Consider the following 20,598-nt stretch of genomic DNA (forward strand, 5'->3'; position numbering starts at 1 on the left):
ATTATAATGTGTCTCAGTGCATTTCTCTTTGTTTTCATCTTTTTTTTGGAACTCAGTGGGTTTCCTAGATCTGATATTTGTTTTTTTCCCCTATGTTAAGAGAAGTTTTTACCCATTATTTGAATATGTTCTCTCTCTCTCTCTCTCTTCTCTTTCTGGGACCTCCTCTAATGCAAATGCTTGTCTGCCTGATATTGTCCCATAAATCCTTTAAGCTAACTTCACTTTTTTAAAATCATTTTCCATTTTTATTTAATTCGTTTTTGCTCCTCTGACTGGATGAATTCTACTTCCTTTTCTTAGAGTCTGCTGATTCTTTCTCAGTTTGATCTAGCAAGCTGCCAAACACTTCTATTGAATTTTGCCATAAAATTCTTGTATTCTTCAGCTCTGTTTAATGCTCTTGATAATACTCTTGATTTCTGTTTGTTACTTTCTTATATTTTCTGTCTCTGTTCACAGTCTCACTTTATTCACGCATTGTCCTCTGTACCTCAGTAAGCATGTTTATGACCCTTATTTCGAACTCGTTGTCAAGTAAATCACTTGTCTTCATTTCATTAAAGTCTTTTTCTGAAGTTTGTCTTTTTCTTTTTCTTGGAACCTACTCCTCTGTTTTTTCATTTAGCTTGCCTCTTTGTGTTGATTTCTGTGCATTAGGTAAAATAACTACCTCTCCTAGCCTTGAAAATGTGGCCTGTGATTAGCCAAGCTGCCTTCTTTGTTCTCAGTGGCTCCCAGTATTTGGGGCTGTGCCAACACCCATCAGGGTCCCAAATGGGAAGATCTCAGTCAGCACCTGGATGCAGGCGGTTTAGAAGTTGGACCCTACAGCAGTAGCTTTTGAAGTTTGCAAGTTAATCTCTTTCAAGGAAATATTGGAAGATGGGTGTTTGTGTCTGCTGCTTCTGCGTTTAGCCCTGGGCGGAAAACCAGTTAGAAACTGTTTGTTTGCTACAGCAATCAAAACAGTATGGTACTGACATAAAGATGGACATGCAGATCAATAAAACAGAATGGAGTCCAGAAAGAAATCCCTTTGTATGTGGTTAACTAATCTTCAACAGGATTTCCAAGAAAGCAAAATGAAGAAAGTATAGTCTTCAAATAGTGCTGGGAAAACCGGATATTGTCATGCAAAAGAATGACATTAGATCCTTATCTTTGTCAGCTGAAAAAAATTCACAACCTAAAAGTTGAGAATTATTTTTCATTTAGCAGACTTTCTGAGGACTTCAAGCCTGGGAGGCAGGCTCTCAGCTAGCTCTGAGGGACTGTTCCAAAGAGGTAAGGGAGGAACCAGGGTGAAAAGGAGTTTTGCAAGAAAGACCAGGTAGTTGGTACATCAAAAGATTACTGTTAATTAAAGACAGCTAGATATCTCAAATTAGTGAATTTAGCACTTTTCTATATATGGAAAGATGCAAAAGTTTGGATTCACTGAAATCATTCCTTTGACATGCACCTTAGCTCTCTTGTCTGGTGACTCAGCTGGTAAGCAACCCACCTACCAATGCAGAAAAAAATAAGAGATGGGGGTTCAATTCTTGGGTTGGAAAGATCCACTGGAGAAGGAAATGGCAACCTACTCCAGTATCCTTACCTGGAAAATTCCATGGACAGAGGACCCTGGTGGACTACAGTCCATGGGGACAGTCCATGGGGTGGCAAAGAGTCAGCACGGCTGAGTCGTGCATGCACAGTCATTACTTCTGTTCGCTTCTTAACTCTATAGAGTCAGTATTCTGTTATTTCCTATCCTGTGTTTGCTCAAGGCTCATCATCTGGATGGTTATAGTGGCTTGATGGCAGAAATATCCTTTGTTTACTGACATGACAGACAACATTTTTCATTTGCATCTTGTGTGCGTGTGTGCCAAGTCGCTTCAGTCATGTCAGATTCTTTGTGACCCCATGGACGGTAGCCCGCCAGGCTCCTCTGGCCATGGGATTCTCCAGGCAAGAATACTGGAGCGGGTTGCCACGCCCTCCTCCAGAGGATCTTCCTGACCCAGGAACTGAACCCACGTTGCTTATATCTCTGCATTGGCAGGCAGGTTCTTTACCACTAACACCACCTGGAAAGCCCCTCATTCACATCTTACACCATCACAAAAGTCAGTTCAAAATGGGTTAGACTTAAACATAAGACCTGAAAGTGTAAAACTCCTAGAAGAAAACATAAGGAAAATCTTTATCACGTTGGACTGGGAAATGATTTCATGCAGATGACACCAAAGCCCAGGCAACAGAAACAAACAAAATAAGCCAGAGTACATCAACCTAAAACACTGCCGAACAGCAGAGATAACAATCAACAGAGTGCAAAGGCAACCCATGGAAAGGCAGAAAATATTTGCAAACCATGTATCTGATAGGGGGTTAATCTCCAATATATATGAGGAACTCTTGTAGCTCAATAGTAAGAAAGAAAAAAAAAAAAGAACAACCTGATTTAAAAATGGACAAAGAACTTGGATAGACATTTCTCCAAAGAAGTTATACAAATGGCCAACAGATAACATGAAAAAAAAACTTAATGTCTAGTTCTCAGGGAAATGTAAATCAAACCACAATGAGATGGTATCTCATACCTGTCAGGATGACTGTTACCAAAAGAAAAGACATGTTAATGAGGATGTTGAGAATTACAATGAGCTCTTATATACTATGGATGGGAGTGCTAAGCAGTACAGCTGGAAAACAGTGTGGAAGTTCCTCAAAAATTAAAGTAGAACTGCCATGTGATGCAGCAATCCCACTTCTGGATATTTACCCAAAATAAATGAAATCAGCATCTCAAAAAGATGTTAGCATTCCTACATTCACTGCAACATTTTCTATTAATACATTAACCAAGGTGTGGAAGGGAAACAACCTAAATGTGCATTGATAGACAGATGGTTAAAGAAACTGCTGTGTGTGTGTTTTATATATTCATATATATATATATAAACCAGTTACATCTATGCCTTAGGGTTTTAAGGGAGAGTTTCTGGGGGTGTTGATCATGTTTGTGTGCTTTTCTGTAAATATATTATTCTTTAAGTGATAGTTTATTTAAAAAAATGATATATATTGTATATTATGCCATATATAATAATATATATTATACATATACAGAGAGAGACAGACCAACAGATGTAGGCAGAGGAGAGAAGCACAGAGGCACAAAGAAAGATATTGTGCTGTTGAATGGCTCTTGTATTTTCCTTAAATTTCCCTAAGCCTGAGAAAGTGGTACTGTTGCTTGAATGATTTCAGTAAAACACATGCAAACAAAATCAAGGTGATAGTAAAATGTCACATTCAAATATTATTTCAAGTTATCTGAATGAAGAAAGAGAGAGTAGTGTGCCTAAAAAAATTTTTCTATGTTTATCTAAGAAACTAATTTGTATTTATATATAGAGTTATTTCAATACTATTTTGTAGTATTATACTAAAATTCATAGTATTATAATTTTATCATCAAATATAATAGTAACAGAATAAGCATCATATGACCAAAATGATTTTTCTGAAGGAAAGAAAACCCAGGTACTGACTTCTTATTCATTTATTCTGCCATCTCCTTATTATATTTGTTTTTATATATTTCTTTGCCCATAGTCACATTGTTTTTAGAGTTTTGGAAGCAACGACAAGCCAGACTGGAGTATGAGTGGGACCTGGTAGACTTTGAAGAAGAGCAGCAGCAGCTCCAGCTGAGACCTGAATTTGAAGCTATGTGTACAAAAAGGAAAATGAATGCAGTGACTCAGGTATATTAAGAAACTGAAATAGGCAGTGTATTTCAGCGGACACACTGCCTGTGGGAGGCCTCTCAAATAACGATGTGTATTTTAATCTGCCTTTAAATATGAATATTCTCCAACATATAAATCACATAAACTTATTTACTTGCTTCTAATATGCATTTTGAACACATGAAAAAGTAGGTAGAAAGTGTAATGAGTCCCAGGATGGAGTCATCACCCAGCTTCAATGATTATTAATTCATGGGCACTCTTTTTTCTTTTACACACCCACCCACCACCCCACCCCCTCTCCGCCACTAGACTGAGCATGCATGCGTGTGTGCTAAGTCACTTCAGTCATGTCTAACTCTGTGTGATCCTTTGGACTGTAGCCTCCCAGGCTCCTCTGTCCATGAGATTCTCCAGGCAAGAATACTGGAGTGGGTTGCCATGCCCTCCTCCAGGGGATCTCCCTGACCCAGGGATCGAACCTACATCTCCTGTGTCTCCTGGATTGGCAGGCAGGTTCTTTACCACTAGTGCCACCTGCGATTATTTTGAAGCAGATCCAAGCCATCATACATAAAATACATAGTTTTAATACTAAGTGAAATAAAATAAAATGGAAATTAGTGTGTATGTTGTGGACTTTATATATAAATTTGTATGTGTATGTATATATATGAAACTCACACATATATATGGAAATGATACTAAGTTAATGTGTGAAAATTAAAATGGTATTGTATTAAGGTAATAAGCTTATCACTGATGGCTTTATTAGACCAAAGTTTATCCATCTAGACCATATTAATTGACTGTAATGGGAAGATAATTGCATGGGTGTCTAGAAAGGAAAGTCTAGATTTTGGGATAACTGGCAAACTGGCCGTATGTTGTGAATTGAGTTTTTTGACTTCTTGGTATCTCATTTTTGTTTCACGTGAAAATGAAAGGTACTTTGTAAACTCTTGGCTGCATATTCCTAGAGTGCTTACCTTGCCATACTCTATAATCACCATGTTACCTGATGCTATTAAAGGGAGACTAGAAAGCCTCTAAAATCTCTTCAGTACAATTCCCTACTCTGTTCAGGACATTATTCTTATGTATAACACTCAAAATTCTCACAGTTCAGGTATTCACTAAAGATTTATTAAATTGCATTGAAACTGTACAAAAAATTCAATAAATGAATGAAGAGAAAAATCACCTTAGAAAATATATTAACAATTTGGGTGACAATTTGAAATTAATTGGAATATATTAAAAGAAATATTGTCCTGATAATGATATGATGTATATCTGTTCATACTTCATGGGATAGAAAAGAATATAAAAGCAGTTCAGTTGGCTTTGCCAAAAACTATTGATCTAAAACCAAGATGTATTGAATGTTTACATTTGAAACCAGTTTAAAAAAAAATATGTATTAGTTCACTGTGAATCATCTACTTCACTTAGCTTTAATGGTTTTGGAAATGGGTTTTTGTTTTTATCTTTGTTTTTTTTAACTTCATTTCAATGCTTCTTTAGTCGTTAAGCACAACCTAACATTTGAGTCTGTTAGGAATATGCATATGCATGCATGAAAACCCACAAGTGTACACACAAATATGCACACACATACAAACACACAAACATTGGATACACACATGTACATCATCAGATGTATGCACACACATCCTGAAGTTCAGTAGAGCTCTTGGGCTGCCTGCCCAATTCAGTTTAACTCAATTAGAAAATTTTAACGTCATTAAAGCATATCCACTTGAGCAGCAGCCTTCAGCTTTTGACTTTGTTTTTCCTGTCTATGTTGCCCTGAATACCACTAGAATTCATCACTCAGGAAATAATGTGTATCTTATAATTCTTATCATTTGTAGAATATTCCATCTAGGAGCCTTAAAGGTTTCTACCTAAATGTAAGGAACCACTACTAGAATATAGCTTTCCATGAGTTACGGTGAATCCACTGATTCAGAGCTACTTGAACTGGGCTTTGTGATTTTGACTACTGCTTGGAATCCCAACTTTGAGGGTAGATTTTTAATTTTGCTCTGATTTCTTCAAAATTACAGGAGATGGAACCTTACTTGCCTCTATATAGCCGTCTTCCATGGTACCTTTTATCAGGAGTCACAGTGACATTATGGGTGAGCATTCTTTAAAACTGTTGTCATCTATTTGATTTCAGATCATATTGGGGTTACCTCAACAGTTTCATCTGCAATGGTCTGTGTCCCTCTCTTCCCTCCCCCTTCACAGTATTTTGTTTTTATCTTGAATGGAGCGCTTACATAAAATAAACTATAATTTACATGGATGTCTCATAATTAAACCTTGGAAAAAGAGTTGTGGGGAGAGAGAGATGCTTTATATTAAAGCCTATTCCTCCTCCTCCCCCAGCTCTTCATTAATTTGGTGATAACTTGAAATCAGAACAGTATAACAAACAATTTGATTGCAGACTATTTGGTTATTTTTTTTTAAATATTAATTTGTCTTTATATTCATCTAGAATATCTATACAATACCATTAACGTTCATTCTCTTGCCAAAATAATAGAAGGAAATGTTACATCTTCTACTTAAAGAATTTAATTAGTATATCCCACTGTTAAGGAGGCAGATTTTCTCCATTCCTTTTACCTAATAGCTTCCTCCATCTTCATAATCTATTTCCTGCCTTCCCTTTCCAAATTTATGTCCTCTTACAGTTGACCTTTAATTTTAGGAAACAGATAAAGTTACCCTCAGAGATATTAGCCTGTTGAAGTATAAATAATTGGCAGTTGTAGACTATTAATTAACCTCACTACTCCATGTTGTCCCATAATTTTTTTTATCTTTAACCTTTTTTGTTAAAGGCATTGGTTTTTCTATTTAAATGTGTATTTTCCTAGATGATATAACAATCATTTTAGGAGAGATGATAGAATTAAAAGGGGTTATAATCAATTGGGGATACTAAGTCAAAAACATTCTAGAGTGTGGTTCCAGTAAGATCACTGTCATTTATTTCTAGTACTCATTTAATTTTATTCAGTTCTTCAACTTTCACAATAAAATTCTCCAATCATTGTTATAAAGATCTTTGTGATTTTGAGTATGGGAAGATATAAAATTTATACTGGATCTATACAAATACCTAAACTACCAGGCATATCAGACTGCTAATGGCAATATTGTAAGGGGAAATAAAATTGAATTTTTAAACATATTTTTCTTGAGAAAGTATGTAATCTTCACAATACATATTTAACTAAAGCAGAGGTTACCAAACATTTGCTGTAAAGTATATATTATAGGTTTTGTGAGCCACAAATAGTCTCTTGCACATAATTGTCTTCTTCTTTATAATCTTTTAAAAATGCAAAAAAGGGAAAAATCTTAGAGGGCTACCCAGGAACAGGTAAGGCCACAGTCAGATGCTGGCTTGCTGGCTAATTTTCCAACTTGTTCAAGAGGGTGGACTTAGAGGATGAGCAATGAGTACTTTTCTATTTTCTACTTACTCAGCTGCTACCGTACACCTTATCTCTAACCTTTTTACTTTCCTAGTTTTCATTTCCTGCCATTTATACCATCTACAGTGAGAGGGGGCTTCCCTAGTGGCTCAGCTGTAAAGAATCCGCCTGCCAAGCAGGAGATGTGGGTTTGATCCCTGGGTAAGGAAGATCCCCTGCAGAAAGAAATAGCAACCCACTCCAGTATTCTTGCCTGGGAAATCCCATGGACAGAGGAGCCTGGTGGGCTACAATCTATGAGATCGCAAGAGTTGAACATGACTGAGCAACTAAACAATAACGATAGTGAGGGGAACTGGCTTGGCTTGCTCTCCACGTCAGATCTGCTAAACTTAATATATGAGCTGAAGAGAAGAGTATGTTTCAGCCAGGTATGTGTCGCACAGATACAGAGACCAGAGTGACCAGTTTTTGTTTCCCTTCCCCAGATGGCTCTGGTTGTCGCGTGTATGGTAGCTGTGATTGTATACCGCCTGTCAGTCTTTGCTACATTTGCTAGCTTCATGGAAAGTGAAGCATCCTTAAAGCACGTCAAAAGTTTCCTCACTCCCCAGATAACCACATCTCTCACTGGATCGTGCTTGAACTTTATTGTCATCTTGATCTTGAATTTTTTTTATGAAAAGATATCTGCCTGGATTACAAAAATGGGTAAGCTGGCCAAATCATTAATATGACTCTGAAAAAGGATTCCTGCCAATGTTACACCTTCATTCTGCATCAGCCCCCAGGGAGTTCACTTTTCAAAGCACATTTCAAGACAGTTTTGCTCTACAGGTAGATGCATAGCCTGGTACTTCAGAATTCCCTAACAGCTATATTCAGGCTATTATAATGGAAGCAGGAAGAACTAAAAGGAATTAGGCCTCCATAGATCTTTTTTGAGTATTCTTGCCTTAATCCTTCCTTGATGGGATTAATTGAAGCCTAAATAAAATCCTCACACATTTCTCAAGACACAGATGATTTTTATTTCTTGTATACAGTTTTTGGAAGGTGTTGGATTTTGAAAGCCTCCGTCAGAAAAGCAGAACAGTCAGGTCCTCCTGAATAAATCTAAAAGCTAGTGCTTTTCTTTTCAGTTGCCATGTCTTAAGACCTGGATTATATTCTTTTGAAAATTTCTCCTAAAGCCATGAGGGAAGGTGAAGAGGTCCCAGGTGGAGTGGGAGGTTCAGCTGGGGAGAGTAGCACATGTTTCCTGCCCTTGCCGCCAGCTGGAGATGAGATCAGAGACTCAGCTCCTGCCTCAGCTTCTTCTGTGACTGCACTGTCCAAGACTTCTGCCTCTTCTCCAAATCTGTGCACTGTCATTGGACCAATGGTAACCAAAAAGGCAGCACGGTATTTACTCAGCACTAGGAAGAAACGGCAACCCACTTCAGTGTTCTTGCCTGGAGAACCCCGTGGACAGAGGAGTCTAGTGGGGGCTGCTGTCCATGGGGTCCCACAGCGTCGGACACGACTGAAGCGACTTAGCATGCATGCATGCATCGGAGAAGGAAATGGCAACCCACTCCACTATTCTTGCCTGGAGAGTCCCAGGGACAGAGGAGCCTGGTGGGTTGCGGTCTATGGGGTCTCAGAGTTGGACACTACTGAAGCGACTTAGCAGCAGCAGCAGCAGCAGGGTAAACACTGGGACATCACTGCCATTAAATATTCTTTTCAAATTTGGAGTTTGCAACAGTGTGTGTGTGTATATGTGTACACATGTGTGTGTGTGTGTGTGTGTGTGTGTATGTATATATTAGCACATAAAACCCAAGCACCTAAAAATACCTTAGCTTTCATCACTGAGAAAAATCACCTGTACTCACATTAGAGATTTTGTAGGAATACAACTAAATTTTAGTAAAGTGGAGGAGTTATCTGTGTCTTCAGAATATGTGTTACCATTTCTGTGTTGCTGAACATGTCATGGTTTTGGCTGGATCAGCTCATACCCTTGGAAGATCATCATCTCAGAAAAACATGGTCTCTTACTCTTTCATGGCTCATGCCATTCTCCTGTGGTGTGAAGAGACTCTTAACATTTTCTTACCTTTGGAGTTCATTAAGCGATAGATCATGATCATCCAGTTTAAATGAAGGAGAGGGGAAATGTGTACTATTGCTGCCACTGTTTGCATGACAATGTTTTAAAAATTGATAAACCCATTTAATTCATGAGAGGGAAGCACAATTCAATGTGGAAATCACCCTCTACCCTTTATATGATTTGCTTTGTTTAAACCGGATTGAAAGCAGACAAGAGAGATCTGAAATGTTTACAGGATATCATGTAGTGATATGGAGACAGAAATGGCAACCCACTCCAGTACTCTTGCCTGGAGAATCCCTTGGACAGAGGATCCTGGTGGGCTACAGTCCATGGGGTCGCAGAATCAGACACGACTGAGTGACACACACACTCACACGCGCGCGCACACACACACACACACACACACACACGTGGTGATCTCCTGGGAATCATGGAGATGAGCGGGAGGCTCTTCAGTCTGGTAAGGGTTTGAATTCCATATTCTGACTGTGTGGCTCCAGGCAAGTACTTCACCCCTCTAAACATACTAATGATAGCTTGCCAGGCTTCTCTGGCAATGAGATTAATGCAAAGCCTGTCCTAGAAAGCTTAGTACACATCCATAGCTACTTAATATTGGTCAGTTAGGAACTGAGTGGGGAGCATTTCAACAGGCTCTGAGTAATATGACTAGCTATCCACTTGTCCCAGGGAGTAAAACATTTTAAGAAACAGGAAGGTGCATTATTAAACCTTGTTGTTGTCGTTGTTTTTTAATCAGAAATTCCTCGGACTCACCAGGAGTATGAGAGCAGTCTTACCTTGAAAATGTTCCTGTTTCAGTTTGTAAATTATTATTCATCCTGCTTCTACGTAGCTTTCTTTAAAGGGAAGTATGTGGGATATCCTGGAAAATACACATATTTGTTTGGTGTGTGGAGAAGTGAAGAGGTAAGAATTCTCTCGAGAGGTGATATTTATGGCTTCAGTAACTCACTGTTAATTCACTACCTTTTGGTGTTCCCCACACTTACTCAAATTTTATCAATTTTCAAGAAAAGTCTAAGATAACTGACTCTGTCCATGGAGCATATTGGTCTTAGAATCCTGCCATCTGATAGACTCTCCAGTTTGTTTGGGGAAAGAAAGTTATGTTGTACCTATTGTTTGATACAAAATATGAGCTATGAACTGGAGTAAGTAAGTTCTATATTCCTGAACGCTTCCAGCAAAGGATGAATGATAACTTCCTAGAGGTACAGCAGAAAGGGTTCCCCACGTGGGTGTAGAATTAGACCAGCTCAGTGATTCCCAAATCTGGCTTGCAACCAGATCACATGAAGAAGATAACAACTTCCAGCCCTAACCCAGATAGAAAGAGTCAGAATTTTCTAAGAATAAGGCCCAGAAATATGGTTTTTTTTTTTTTTTAACATATTTCACAGCTGAATCTAATGCAGCTAGATGGCTTCCCTTAGTAGCTCTGTCGGTAAAGAATCTGCCTGCAATGCAGGAGACCCAGGTTTGATTCCTGAGTGGGGAAGATCCCCTGGAGAAGGAAATGGCAACCCACTTCAGTATTCTTGCCTGGAGAATCCCCATGGACAGAGGAGCCTGGCAGGCACAGTCCATGGGGTCACAAGAGTCGGACACGGCTTAGCAACTAAACCACCACCACCACCACTGTGATTATGCTTGAGACTTGGAACTAAATATCCCTTTTATCATTTAATATCTGTTCCAATGCAAATCTTCAGATTCTCACCTTCTGGTTTGAGATTTCTTTTGTTGCAGAAGTCCATATTTCATCATTCACTTAATTTTTCTCCTTTTTCTTCCTGCTAGTGTGATCCTGCAGGCTGTCTAGTAGAACTGACAACCCAGTTGACCATCATAATGACTGGGAAACAGATCTTCGGAAACATTAAAGAGGCCATTTATCCGTATGTATGACTTACAAGTTTTTGCTTGATTTAAGTAACCATAAGAGATTTCCTCTGAAAGAAGGTGGAATTCTTTGATTATCATGGTGTCTTTATTAGCTAACATCTAAGTCAACAGCAACAACAACAAAAAATTCACTTTAAAAAAATATTTATTTACTTTAATTGGAGGATAATTATAATGTTGTGGTGGGTTTTGCCATACATTGACATGAATCAGCCACGAGTGCACGTTTCCCCCCATCCTGAAGTCCCCTCCCATCTCCCTCCCCACTCCACCCTTCTGGATTGTCCCAGAGCATTGGCTTTGAGTGCCCTGCTTCATGCATTGAATTTGCACTGGTCATCTATTTTACATGGGGTAATATACATATTCAATGCTATTCCACTTTTAATCAACAGTCAAATGTATATGAAGGTAATACAGACTTTTAAATATGCATCTCTGTTTGCTTGAGTGAAGTTTAGGGAAAGGTAATTATCCCTGTCTCCTGTGAATATTTCACTGGGAAATCTAAATGTTATATGCTCTGTAAATTATTCTACAGTTGCATTTTATTTCTCAAAATTACTGGAGGTTAAACTCTTTGAAAATATCTGTGTGTCATGGACACATCTGTTACTGAACCAAACTCGGGTCCACTTGCCTGCCCATAGTAAAGTCAGTCTGCCGACACCGGATTGTGGTAAAGGAAAGTGCAGTGTTTATTGTAATGTGCCATAAAATAGCCTGGAACAGCTAGTGCTGAAAAAGCCTGGACTCCTCGATGGGTTTCAGGAAAGCATTTTCAAAGTCCGGGTGACCTTGGGAGTGGTCATAGGATATGTGATCAGCTCGTGCACAGTTCTCTGATTGGTTGATGGTGAGGTAACAGGGTAATGTCACAGGGGTAAACCTTATAAATCCTAAGGCTCCAGGAATCCTGGGGGTATGTGCTCATGGTCATCAAGTAGTTAACATCTTCCATTTGGTGGAGGTTTTCATATCTGTAAAACAACTCAGGAAATGTGCCTCAGATAATATTATCTATTCCTTCAAAGAGGAACTAAAGCAGACGATATGGGGAGGAGTCTGTCCCAGGAAGGCTCCACAGGGTCCTGCTTAGTTATACATCTAGGCACGAAAACTGTTATGAATTAAATGCTGGCACATGACAGGAGCACTCTCTGTCCCCAAAGCATAGCAATAATGAGTGCATTATTAAAAAAAAAAGAAGAAGGAGAAGAAGAAGAAAGCAAACCAAAATGACAGTTGTAAGATGAAAATTCCCATGGATAAAAAGAGATAGAATTGTAAGCCTGTAATACTGCAGGTCTCCGAGTTAGGTAATGACAGTGTTGCAGTATTAGCACCTACAGGATGAACTAGACTAAAAGCGGAGCATTTAAGATAGGGGACTAGCCAGTTTAACAGTACTTAAATCCAGGGCCTGGGTTTATTCTTACTTACTCATGAAAGATGATTGAAAGCACCCTTCCATTCTGCTCTCACCCACCCCAACAGTTTCAGAGTACTCCTGGGGTGCTATTTCATGTGCCGACAAAGGAAGAACATAGATGTTAGCCTTTCGAACAGTATTTGATACACCACATCCCTAATATTGCCATAGAGATATAATGCCAAACTAATGCCAAGTTGTTATTTTAAATCCTAGCCCTAGATTGAGAACCTGGAGGGCAGAATGGAGTTAAACCCCTAAACCAAACAGAAGAGGAAAATTAATACTCGCAGAGAGGAAAGGAGACAGACAGGGCAGTAGAAGAAAAGAAAAACAAGTAAATTTAAGCCTACAAACCAAAATTTGAAAACTTAAATGAGATTTAATGCTACAAAGGTCGCTAACAAAATCAGTTCTTAGAAAGTGAATTTACTCCAGGTGGAAGATTCTGACAAAGTCTGAAAATATAGAAGGAGGTGATATTGTCAGTAAAAAGGATCAGGAAATACTTTAAATAAATATAGATATAAATGAAATAAGAACAAATGAATATCAAAAAGAATCAATTATTAATATATATAAGTGAAAAATCATACTTTAAATAAAGTGCACAATAGATGGGATCCATTACAGACTGGACACAATTGAAGAGTAAATTAGTGAATTGGAAAACAGTACTGAGAAATTCTCACATTGTGCAGTGGAACAGAGAGACAACGAGGTTAATAAAATTAAAGTGGCAGGGGAGCTATATAAAGTGGCTTCCACATTAATATGCTAGTAGTTTCAGGGGAAAAAATGAATGAATGGTGGAGGAAAAAATTCTTTAAATAGGTGATTGCTGAAAATTTTCTGAAATGAATAAAAGCATGAGTTCCAGAAATGAAAATGAATCCAAACTATGAAGCAAGATAAATAAAATTCATAATTGGATATGTTATGGTCAATCTATAGATCTCATCAGAGATAAAAGCATCTTAAAATCTTTCAGAAGAAAAAGGAATGCCACCTGTATTCAACAGATTTCTCACTAATAACATCACATGCAAAAGTATTCCCAAGATTCTTAGTGAAAAAAAAGTTCACCTTAGATTTCTAGAAGCATTTTAATTATTACATAAAGTACAGGTGAAATAAAGGCATTTTTAGACATGAAAAAAAATAAGAGTTTACATTCATAGACCCTCATTGGAAGAACTACTGAAAGAAATATGAGTATGGAATGGAAGAAACATTGTCAGTACAGCGATTGATAGTTCAGAAAAATGAAGCACTTTGATACAAATCTTAAAAACGTGGAAAATTTGTATGCTGAAAACCACAAATCCTGTTGAAAATAATTACATCTATGTGAGTGGAGAGGAATATTGTGTTGATGGATTGGAAGATTCAGCTTAGTAAAGAGGCCAATTATCCCCCAAATTAATAAATAGATGTTACTCCAATCAAAATATCAGAAGGATTTTAGTAGATACAGAGAATCAGATGCTCAAATTTATATTGAAAGCAAATGAACTAGAATGGTCAAAGCAAATTTGATAAAGAAGAATAAAGTTGGAGAAATTACCCTATTCAGTATCTCTCAGTCATGTCCAACTCTTTGCGACCCCATGGACTGTAACACTCCAGGCTTCACTGTCCATGGTTTTAAGACTTAACTATAAAACCATATTAATCAACTCAGGACTGGTGAAGGGATAAACGTATAAACCACATGGAACAGAGACTGAAGAAATAAATCCACACAAACATAGCTATTTTACTTTTGACAAAGGTGCAGAAACAATTCATTAAAGAAAAGTCATTTTTTCAATAGCTAGTGCTAGAACAACTGGGCATCCATATGCAGAATAACAAAACTCCATGTACCCTGACTCTTCATTCAAAAATTAACTCAAAAGGATCATTGATGATATAACCATTTTTCTTTTTTGGAAAAAGCAGGGAAGTGATTACAGAATTCAAGATAATGGTTACTAAATAGGGAATTAAGAGGTTTATAATTAGAATGGAGCATATAGATGTGCTTCTGTGATTCCTGAAAAAATTCTTTCTTGAATTGGGTGGTCTCCTTTCCTTCGTGACTCCAGTCACATGCATGCCCATCTTGTGGTATTGTTTCAAAAATCTCAGGAATTCTCTTCCCTTTTTATCATTCCATTTTTTCTTTGTATTTCAGTTTTGATATAAGCAGCATATAAGTGTTCCTTTTAATTAACACATTTGACACAATGCTTTATATTGCTTATTTGTTAATTTTTGCCAGTTTGGAGGGTATAAATAATATCTCATTTTGCTCTTATTTTGCATTTCCTTGATTAATAACATGAATAAGTCTTGACCATACAAATGAGATGCTGTTCATGTTGTTTAATCATTTTTCTCCTTGTCTGTTTATACTTTTTCTAATTGATTTGTAGGAACACTCTATAACTTTGGTTACTGTGTTTTTGTTTGCTTGCTTTTTGGTTATATGTGCTGCAAATACCTTATCCCAGCACAAGTTTTTCTAATAGTATCTTAATCATTTTCTCATCTTCAGTACTGTTGACATTTTGGACCAGATAATCGTTTGGTATTGGAAGCTCCCTTTGCATTGTAAGATGTTTAGCAGCATCCTTGAACTCTACCCACTAGATTCCAGTAGCCCACCTTCTCCCCAGTTATGACAACCAGATACTTCAAATAATGTCCCTGTGTGGGCTAAATCACTTCCAGTCTGGAACCACTTCTGTAGATGGACAAAAGTCCATACTTTTAATATAGTAGAGTTTTTATCAACTCTTGCTTTAATGGTTTAGCATTTTTAAAGTCTTGTTCAATACATCCTTTCATACCTCAAGTTCAAAAACCAATTCTCATGTACTTATACTTAAATATTTTTAATATTGTAACATTATATTGCCTTTCTCTTTTAAATTCTTAATATACTATGGAAGGGATTTTCATGTTTGCTATAAAGGTCCAATTTCATTTCTTTAAAAACACATAATTTCAGCCACCCATGGCTGATTCATGTCAATGTATGGCAAAAACTATTACAATATTGTAAAGTAATTAGCCCCCAACTAAAATAAATAAATTTATAAAAAAAACCAAACAAACACATAATTTCATGTTGCCATTTATTGAAAGTCCCTTTTCCCCACTCTCTATGATCTGCAATACTGCTTTTGCCAAACAGCTAATGCAAGGTTATAATCAGCCTCCATTCTGTTCCAGAATTTGTCTATCTCTACACCAATACCACAGGGCTTCCCTTGTGGCTCAGTGGCAAAGAATCCACCTGCAGTGCAGGAGCTGCAGGAGACACGGGTTCAATCCCTCGGTTGGGAAGATCCCTTGGAGGAGGGCATGGCAACCCACTCCAGTATTCTTGCCTGGAGAATCCCATAGACAGAGGAGCCCATAGGGTTGCAAAGAGTCAGACACCACTGAGTGACTTAACACCAGGCACACCAGTACTACTAACTCCCTTAGTTAAGACAGCTTTATAATTAACTCTTCATATATGGTGGGGCAAGTTACTTATTTATCTGTGGAAACATCTTCACCATCCTTTGTCTTTTATCTTTCTGTGTAAATTTTAGAAACATCTTGGCAGAATTCAAGTATGGAAAAGTATTTTGGCTTTTTGATTGGAGTTACGTTTCAATTGTTTCAGTAAAAACACCTGACATTTTATTATGCCAGATCTTTTTATTCATGAACATTTATTTTGGACATTAATGACTTTAAATATTTAAACTTCAGCATACAGGTCTTATAAATCTTTGATCAAATCCATTTCTAGGTACTTTCATTTGCTATTGTAAATGGTACCTTTTAAAAATTATATTTTCTACTATGTTTTGTGGATGTATAGGAATGCAATATATTGATAAACTCTTATTATTTGTCTACCTTCATTTGCCTACCTTCTAGGCAGGCAGTCCATTCACATTACTGATTGTAATCACAGATTACTCTTTCATTTCCAGTTCTTTTGACTTTTTCTTTTTCATTTTATTGTTTGGCTAAGATCTCCAATAAAGTCTTGAATGTGATCATATACACTCTTATTTTGATCTTAATTCTAAAGGGAATTCTGCTAGTTTTTCCCTATTAAGAATTATGTTTAGCCCAGAATTTTGGTAGATGCTTTTGGTCAAACTGAGGCAATTTTCTTCTTTTCCTACCTTTCTATCATAAATAGGTTTTAATAGATTGTCGAAATACATTAAATGCATTTTTCTGCGTTAGTCACCATGATTTTATCATTTTCTCCTTAAATGTGTTAATATGATCTCTTACATGGATTGAGTTTTTAATTTTGAAAAAGTCTTTTCTTTCTTAAGTAATCCAATATATTATGATATATTATATTATATATATATATATTCTGTATATATTTATATATAGAATTGAGTTAGGTAATGTCTTGTTTAGGATTATTGCATTTATTGTCATGTGTTAGATAAACTTCTGTATTCCCTTATCATACATTTTCTATTGTAACCCATTTCTCATTCCCCCAAGTGGCCTTAGTATAACAACATCGTTAAGGTTAGTGAATTAAATATATACAAACAGTCCTGTGGTGACCTCTCCTCCATGTGCTCTTTAAAGAACTGTCTCTGAGTAAATGCATTTTCCTGCAGAGGCAGGGTTGTCTTACTTTCTTAATCACCCAAATAAAGATCTTTTGTCCTTGGCAAGTAGATGTGAACAGAACACTAGATTTTGACTTGGACATTAGTTGTAGTCATGTCTCTCTCTACTTGTTCTGTGATCTAAACTTACTTGCCCTCCCTCACCTCCATTTTTTAGATCTAATACTCTGATTCTCTGACCCCTTTTTCTTAAATCCTATTTCATATGTTTACTTTTATCAATTCCAACAGCTTGGTTCTGAATTGGTGGAGACGCCGAAAAACCCGAACCAACTCTGAAAAGCTATACAGTCGGTGGGAGCAGGATCATGATCTTGAAACTTTTGGTTCTCTTGAGTTATTCTATGAGTATTTGGAAACAGGTAATTTTCAATCTCTGTCTTGAAACATGAAAGAAGCTGAGTAAAATGTGTTTTTCATCTCTTAATATTTCTTCCTACCTTGCAGATAGTAGGTGTTCAATAAATCATTGGATAGTGGGTGAAAAGATTGGTGGCTAAATATGGAAAAAATTGGCACAGTATTTCTGTTTTCCCCAAATATAATGCAGGGTGAAATTCAGTTTCAAAACAGCTATTTCAGAGATATTTTTCCTATGAATTTAATGTTAATATTGTTGAACAAAATAAAGTAAGGATCACTTTTTAATACTTGTCTCAAATTAGTTTAAATAGCTTTCTGCTTTTTTTTTTTTTTTTGGCCTTGGTGATTGCTCATAGAGGGAATACAATGAAAAACATTACTAGAATCTGACATACATTTAGTGTATATCCTTTTTTCAGGCTGCAAAGAATCAAGCTAAAAGATATGCAAGGGAAACCCAAACTGGACATAAGAAATGCATAAAATATTCTAAGGATTGAAGAGAGGTTGGGGTGAAATTTTAAGAGAGATAACCCCAGGACTGATTGTGGAATCTACTCAGAGGGTTTCCTCTCATATGACCTTCTCTGCTGTTTTGGTGAAATTACAGAGGAGAGTTTTCCCAGCTTATTTCCGTGGTCCATAAAAGTCGTGGTAGAATAAATGAGATGACCTGAATTTGTTACCAATTCTTCACTGGAATATGTACATATGATACCTGAATTAAAATAGGTATATTGGGGCAAATAGAAGATGTCTACAGTTATAAAACTAGGCAGTCCTTGATTTGTGGAGTTATAAGGCTGTAATTTTTAAGTAATTGTTTATGTTTCAAGTGAATTTTTGCATAAATGTGTCAGAGGTTATAACTAAAAGTAAAAGATGAAATCAGTGTTTCATAACAAGATTAATTATTATTGATTGAGACACAGCTAAGAGTTAAGAGTTAATTTATTCTTGTTTTTTTACATACTGTATCTCTAATCTTAAAACATTCTACAGAACAGTATTCACTGTATTTTATTTGAAAGAATACTGAAGCTTGGAGAAGTTATTTGCCATGGGCCACAGAGATTATAGGTAAAGATATGAGATTTGAACCTAGAAATTCAAGTTGTTTCTGCATAATACTTCACCTTAATTTTCTGTTTCTTGGTTCAGTGGAGTAGTTAGGAAGGAGGCAGTTTGTTCTCTTGGATTAGTAGATGAAAAGACTGATGCTAATGAGAAAGTATTATGAGAAATGCTGAAATCCAGAAACACTCAAGATCTATCTAAAAATAGAGGACTAGTGGAAGATTCCTTTTTCTTTTTTCCTACGATGGAAAGTCATCTTTGTCTCATTCATTGTTTTTTGGTTCTCTCCTGTGGGAAGTACAGTCTGCCAGCTACATGGATTCTTTTACCCCAAGCACTGATGGAAACAAAAGAAGAAACATGGAGAAATAAGCCAGCTTATTTAGGTGTTTAGCCTTAGTGAGGAAAGAGAGTAAAACTTACTTAGAAAGATGTCAAGTTAGTACAGAGGATCGGGACCTTAAAAAATACCTCGTTCTAGGTTCATTTTCTGACTTATTCTCAAATATCTTGTTTATACTACCTTTTCCTCTGTTAGCATCTTCAAATCTTAAATAATGCATTTATCATAAGGCTTATAGTTGAGTACTTTTATATACTCAGAACATACAGATGAGTCAGTCATTATCTCTGATCTTAAAAAGTACAAAGGTTAGCAAAATAGAAAGCTTGATTACCCCACAGATGTGCCAATACCAATGTAAATACTAGACTGGCAGACCTAAACATAGGCCATAATAATAAAAGACTGTGTTTTATGAATAAGAAGACTATCTTATCTAATAAGAATAGATGCTTTCTTCAGACAAGCAGATCTTAAAAGAAACAGCAGGGATAGAACTGAGCTGTGCATGACTAATTTCTCCTTCCTATTCTAGCAAGCAAATAAGTCAGTGTGCTTCCTCTAGGAAAGGGGAAGAAAGCAGCTGGAAGGAGGCCTGGCGTGTTTTACTGGTGTAGATCCTTTCAGAATGAAGGAAGTGGCAGGAGTTAGGCCGAGTGTTCCCCCTTTTCCCCTCCACAATGATGAGTTTTTGAATTTCTCTTTTATCCCCGCAGTTACCCAGTTTGGATTTGTTACATTATTTGTGGCCTCTTTTCCTTTGGCCCCTCTTCTCGCACTCATGAATAATATAATAGAGATTCGAGTGGATGCCTGGAAGCTTACTACTCAGTACAGGAGACCTGTAGCTGCTAAGGCTCATAGCATAGGTGTTTGGCAAGACATTCTTTACGGAATGGCTGTCCTTTCTGTTGCAACTAATGTAAGTAGACCTATTTCAGTGGAAACTGTACTTGATGATTTTTTTTTCTTGGGGATAGGGAGATTGTGAATAACGTTTAAGTCAATATTTACATTAATTTCATCATGGTGACCTTCATAAAGACAAAACATCCCTAAACTTTTATGTGCTAAACAACACAGACAAATCTGTGACATGCAAACTCTTAGAAATACAAGGAAAATTGTAAAACATGCTTATTAAAATACCATGATACCCATACCATGTGACAAAGTAGACAGAAAATAAGTAGCGGTATAAAAAATTCAAGTAATACAATTAAAGCTTGATTATACATAAAGTTACGTAGTACAAATAGAATATACAACATTTACTTGTTATTTTTATGGAGCACTTATTAAAAATGGTAATAAAACTGAATTCCCAAAAGCTGAAATTTTACAGTGCATATTCATGTACAATAATGGTATAAAAAATGAATTTGTTAATAAGATAGCCAAAAAAGAAAATTTAGCCACTTAATATTCATGCTTCCAAGAAAGCTTGTTGCACAAAGAAGAAATAAAATTGAAATTACAAGAACTTAA

The 20,598-nt window shown here is 36.7% G+C and overlaps 1 protein-coding gene across 4 annotated transcripts in view; it reads left to right on the forward strand.

The window, feature by feature from the left end:
• Nucleotides 1-20,598, forward strand: part of ANO5 (anoctamin 5) — a 92,489-nt gene that overhangs the window by 62,389 nt on the left and 9,502 nt on the right. For all 4 annotated transcript variants that reach the window (XM_081533736.1, XM_081533739.1, XM_081533735.1 and 1 more), the window contains 7 exons: nt 3,613-3,764; nt 5,822-5,896; nt 7,699-7,921; nt 10,075-10,244; nt 11,139-11,236; nt 17,559-17,689; nt 19,827-20,032. In XM_081533736.1, coding sequence (XP_081389862.1) covers nt 3,613-3,764; nt 5,822-5,896; nt 7,699-7,921; nt 10,075-10,244; nt 11,139-11,236; nt 17,559-17,689; nt 19,827-20,032 — 1,055 coding nt within the window. The remainder of the gene's footprint in view (nt 1-3,612; nt 3,765-5,821; nt 5,897-7,698; nt 7,922-10,074; nt 10,245-11,138; nt 11,237-17,558; nt 17,690-19,826; nt 20,033-20,598) is intronic.

The sequence above is a fragment of the Giraffa tippelskirchi genome, chromosome 10 (assembly GCF_054371585.1).
Source record: "Giraffa tippelskirchi isolate mGirTip1 chromosome 10, T2T-mGirTip1v1.2.pri, whole genome shotgun sequence".
Classification (NCBI taxonomy): Eukaryota; Metazoa; Chordata; class Mammalia; order Artiodactyla; family Giraffidae; genus Giraffa; species Giraffa tippelskirchi.